This window comes from Haemaphysalis longicornis, unplaced genomic scaffold (assembly GCF_048455015.1).
Source record: "Haemaphysalis longicornis isolate Haplotype H1 unplaced genomic scaffold, Haemaphysalis longicornis Haplotype H1 scaffold_4, whole genome shotgun sequence".
In the NCBI taxonomy this organism is placed as follows: domain Eukaryota; kingdom Metazoa; phylum Arthropoda; class Arachnida; order Ixodida; family Ixodidae; genus Haemaphysalis; species Haemaphysalis longicornis.
This window is the reverse complement of record NW_027526361.1, coordinates 93,594,083-93,598,301: the sequence shown is the minus strand read 5'-3', so window position 1 is coordinate 93,598,301 and position 4,219 is coordinate 93,594,083. Positions and strand designations below refer to the sequence as shown.

The following is a 4,219-nucleotide window of genomic DNA, read 5'->3' as shown; positions in this document are numbered from 1 at the left end:
TTTAAATCGGTTTTAAAAGGTCGCTTCTTCTGAAACCTATTTCGCACTTGTTATTTCGTTCTACCAGGAGGTGCGCAGAGAATGCCTTTGGCATCACGGCAGCGAGGTGGCGCATTCTGCTTAGAACCATCCAGCTCCTGCCCAAGAACGTGGATTTTGTGGTGAAGGCGGCGTGTGTTCTCCACAATTTCCTGTCAATCCACAACGAACAGTGCCAACAGTTCTTGGACCACGAGGACAACTTCGGGAATGTGGTCGCAGGGCAGTGGAGGCAAGGTGTTCAGCAGGCGTCGGGACGGGAGCACGGGGACCCCTGCTATTTCCCACTTCAAGGGACGCAGTCCAGAAACTTCGGTGCGGATGCTGCAGATGCCAGGGCCCTCTTCTCAGCCTACTTCTGCAGCAGCGCTGGAGAGGTCCCTTGGCAGTGGCACCAGCCAGGGGTCTCCAAACAAGGGGCTCTCAAGCGCTTGCAAGAGCAGGGGCTGCACCCACTTTGCTGAAGGTAAACTGCTCCTTTAATAGCAAAGACACCCTGAATCATGCTTACCCATCTAATATTGGCCTACTGTATTTTCCGGTCTATAAGTCGCACCTTTGTATAAGTCGCACCCCCCTCAAAATGACAGTTTTTCTGAAAAAAACGTATATAAGTCGCACCGGTGTATAAGACGCACCGGTATACAAGACGCACTTGTTAATTAGGTAAACTCATAGTGAATCAGATCGTTAGAAAGTGCGGCGAAAGTACATGGTTGCTGCAGCCGCCGCCTGTGAACGCACCCCTCGGTAAGGAGGGCTAGATGTGCATATACCGTCCAAAGTCTAGCCAGAACTAACTTCTCAAAAATGGTTTATTGATACACACAGATGGCGTGTACTTAGAGAGTGTTTAGACAAAACCATCGAAGCCTTCTTCCGCAGACTCGCTAACAAATAATTCAGCAACTTCAAGTGGGAATTCGCCGGCGTATCGCTATCGCCCTCCAACTCACTGATGCCTTCTTCGCCAACATCGTCACCACTCGCGGACCGGGTTACTCTGGCCTTTATCTCCAAACGTCGCGCGTGTCTTGCGTGCTGTCGTAAATCCGCGCAATAAAGGTGTCATGGCGAATGGAAGTGACACGAACGGAAGCGGCCCGAAATTCGAAACTTATCGGCAAGCTGTCATTTTAAAAATTAGCAGCACGTTTACCTCCTTCAGAGTAACTTTGTAATAATTTATAAGCTGCATGTTGTTTTTGCAACCCAGTTTGATGTTACTTTGAATTTATTCTGAAATGTAGTTACTGCGCATGGCAGCAAGTGATACATAAGTCCCACCGGTGGATAAGACGCACCAACGAAAATTTCAGAAAAAAAAACGCGACTTATACACCGGAAAATACGGTACTCATATTGCACCATGCAAGTCAACATGCCTCATTCGGTATGCCCACGTTTTGTCAGCTCTAAGAAGGTCAAGAGGCACCACACTTAGCTACTCTTAAATTGCTTGATCACTTCCATGATCTTCACGCGCATGTCCAGGTGGTGCTCCTCTTTGACTTCCCTCATAGACCTCACGAGCGACAACGCAAAATGATGGTGGTCGTCTTGCTCCTCTAGGCTGTTTGTCAGTTTTCCCAGATGCTCTATGAGCAAGCTGTCGTCGTCATCTTTCTTTTTTCTTTTTTTGGGTGGCTGCATGCTGGCAAGGCTGGACCCCTGGCTTTCCAGTGACGTTGCCGCCAACCCAAGCGGTGATGCAGTTCCCAGCGCTGATGGTGCCGACTCACTTGACTGCGTTGACTCAAGTGATGACAACGCTGGTTCCAGTAGCGACGGGGTACACTCAACTGACACCGCCGGCGCTGGATACAAATCATCGTGGTCGTCAGTCTCATCAAATTCAATGCTGTCAAATTGACTGCGACACATTTCTCTGAAAAGACTTTCTGGCGTGTCCTGACTTCCCACCTGCCGGGCATCCTGCTTTTTCTGTTTCTTCTGTGGCTCGAAATTGCCAGAAGTCCTGCACAGCAAAAATGAAGGTGTAGGTATTGGTGTATAGGTGTGTAAAAAAGTGTCAATGTTTGCCCTGAAACACGGCAAAATATTCCAGCAGACAGCAACAAAAACATTCCCACTGTTAATAAATGTATGCATCTTACACTACCATAGTGTATGTGTACTAGCACACTCGTTGCTGCACTGTGTTATACAGAAAGCCTCATGGATCTCGCATGCCATTCTGAGTTCCTTTTTTAACTTCCGGCTGCCGGCATACGCTTTGAGCAAGTTAGTGTGTTTACGCAGGCGATCGTTAATGCAACGTCAAACATGCCAACACTCCCATTGTTAATAAATGCATGCTTGTTACACTACAGCATAGTGTGTGCGAACACAGTTATAATTGTTTTGTTTTTCATTATAAGGGGGGAGAGGGAAAGTACATTTATTCGTCCCATGTTCCCAGCACACATTCATGTCCTGGGTGAGGACTATGAGAGAACTGTCGTCCGGGTTTACAATTTGTAATATTTTGTTAGTAATGCTGTCTGGACCTGGGGTGCAGAGTAGGTTCTCAGGTATTCATGAATGGTAAAGTATCTCACGTTTTCTTTGCACAATAAAGGACGAACGTTTAAAGAAACAAGGTATTTCTCGCGCTGTTGAGTTATGAGGTCATCACCTTTGGCACCACTCACTTCTGGCTGATATGTCATGTATATATTTCCTACATGGTTCAGAATTGCAAGGGGGTCACTGCTGCATGTAGAAAAAAACTGCTGTTTGCTTGATTAAAACCTTCATCACTGCAAGTTTGTGTCCTTTCTTCATATAGGTTCTCCAATGAGTGACCCCACCAATCAGTGAAGGCAACAAAATTCTCACCTCTGTTGACTCTACCCGTATAATCAGGCAAGTTTTAATTACCATAGGTTTCTACTTTTGGAGCACTTGCAAGTTGCACATTGCAGCTGAGGCTTTGATACTGTTCCAAGCGATTTTCAGCTTTCAATCGCGACTCTATTCTAGTGCGGGAGCGCGGGGCACGGACAAAAGTGTACGCAAAGTGAATGAGTGCAGGGCAAATACTTATCAGTAACAAGCACTCCGTCTGCGTCCTTGCCTTGACTGGTCGCATATCGTGTAAAATTCTGTAGCGTATTATCAACTTCCACCAACACTGCCGCAAGGCTCACATTCGCAAGCTACGACGCGAAAACCACGGTAGCTTTTTTTTTCGCTAGTTTGTAATGACACTAAAAGCGTCAATAAACTTACTCGCGGGTTTTCATGGTGTCGCGCAGGAAGAGGAGCAGCTTGTAGTACCGCCAGGGAGCCGGCGTCTCTTCGTCGTCGGCGTCTCTTTCGGCGTCTCTTTCGGCGGAGTCGTCGGCGGAGTCGGCGGATTCGTCGGCGCAGTCGGTGCCCATGCCACTTTTTTTTTTTTTCTGGGCTGCGACGTAGCAGCGGCGAAACTTGTCCCGCAGAAACTTCCACCGCTTTTGCAATGCTGTGATGCACTCTGCGTAGACAAAATGAAATGATCAGCTGCTGCTTTCAACTGCCATGCCGACGGAGACACGCCGTACGTACCTTTGCTGACTTTTCCCGCAAACATTGCAGCGCAGATTTCCATCCACAAGGCGGCTTTGAGCTGCCGGTTCTTGTGGTCTTTATGCGTGGCCAGCCACAAAGACGTTCGGCTGGCCACGCAAGAAATCAGTCTTTCGCTGTCAATTGCCGTGGGCATAGCGGACGCGGTCCCGTAGGCGGCCATTGCGGATGACAGACAGAAGGACCGGATGGCGGAAGTTGCGAGACAGCGGCGTTTGGTTGGCTGCTGCCGATGTCGCAACTTCCGGCGCGCGGAAAAATATCTGGCACAGCCAGATCTTGCCGAACGCGACGCGCTTCGCCAGGCGCGCCGTCTCCGGCCGTCACGTGGTAGCGCATAGGCGCGTGAGCGCGTGGAATCTAGCGCGCAGGCGCGTGCATGTGGTTACCGCTTTATGCGCGCTATAAAACGCGGTGCCTGCGCCGCTCCGCTCCGTCGTTCCAGCGCCGTTCCTCGGCTGTCCAACGCTGCAACGTGAACCCCCTATGCGTCGCATCTACACAGGGGTTCCCGCGAGGGGTGGTGGGAGTTTTTTTTATATGTACTATAAGGTGACATTAGTTTACGTTGTCGAAAATTTGAGTGCGGTTGGCCTTTAAGCTTAGATTA

The 4,219-nt window shown here is 49.2% G+C and overlaps 1 protein-coding gene across 1 annotated transcript; it reads right to left on the bottom strand.

Moving 5' to 3' along the window:
- Positions 1–977: 977 nt before the first annotated feature.
- On the bottom strand, positions 978–3,999 carry LOC144179097 (uncharacterized). The gene is made up of 3 exons (XM_077707308.1): positions 3,589–3,999; positions 3,274–3,517; positions 978–2,017 (listed from the first exon to the last, which is right to left on the bottom strand). The coding sequence occupies exons 1-3, from the start codon at positions 3,770–3,772 to the stop codon at positions 1,480–1,482; spliced, it is 966 nt and encodes a 321-aa protein (XP_077563434.1). The 5' UTR covers positions 3,773–3,999; the 3' UTR covers positions 978–1,479.
- Between the last annotated feature and the right edge of the window lie 220 nt (positions 4,000–4,219).

What these genes read in the sequence shown, in the direction of transcription:
- LOC144179097 (XM_077707308.1), bottom strand. Translation starts at nt 3,772, where the DNA reads ATGGCCGCCTACGGGACCGCGTCCGCTATGCCCACGGCAATTGACAGC. An exon ending in TGCGGGAAAAGTCAGCAAAG is followed by an intron (nt 3,518 to 3,588) that starts GTACGTACGGCG and finishes TTGTCTACGCAG; the next exon opens with AGTGCATCACAGCATTGCAA. An exon ending in GACACCATGAAAACCCGCGA is followed by an intron (nt 2,018 to 3,273) that starts GTAAGTTTATTG and finishes TTTGCTGTGCAG; the next exon opens with GACTTCTGGCAATTTCGAGC.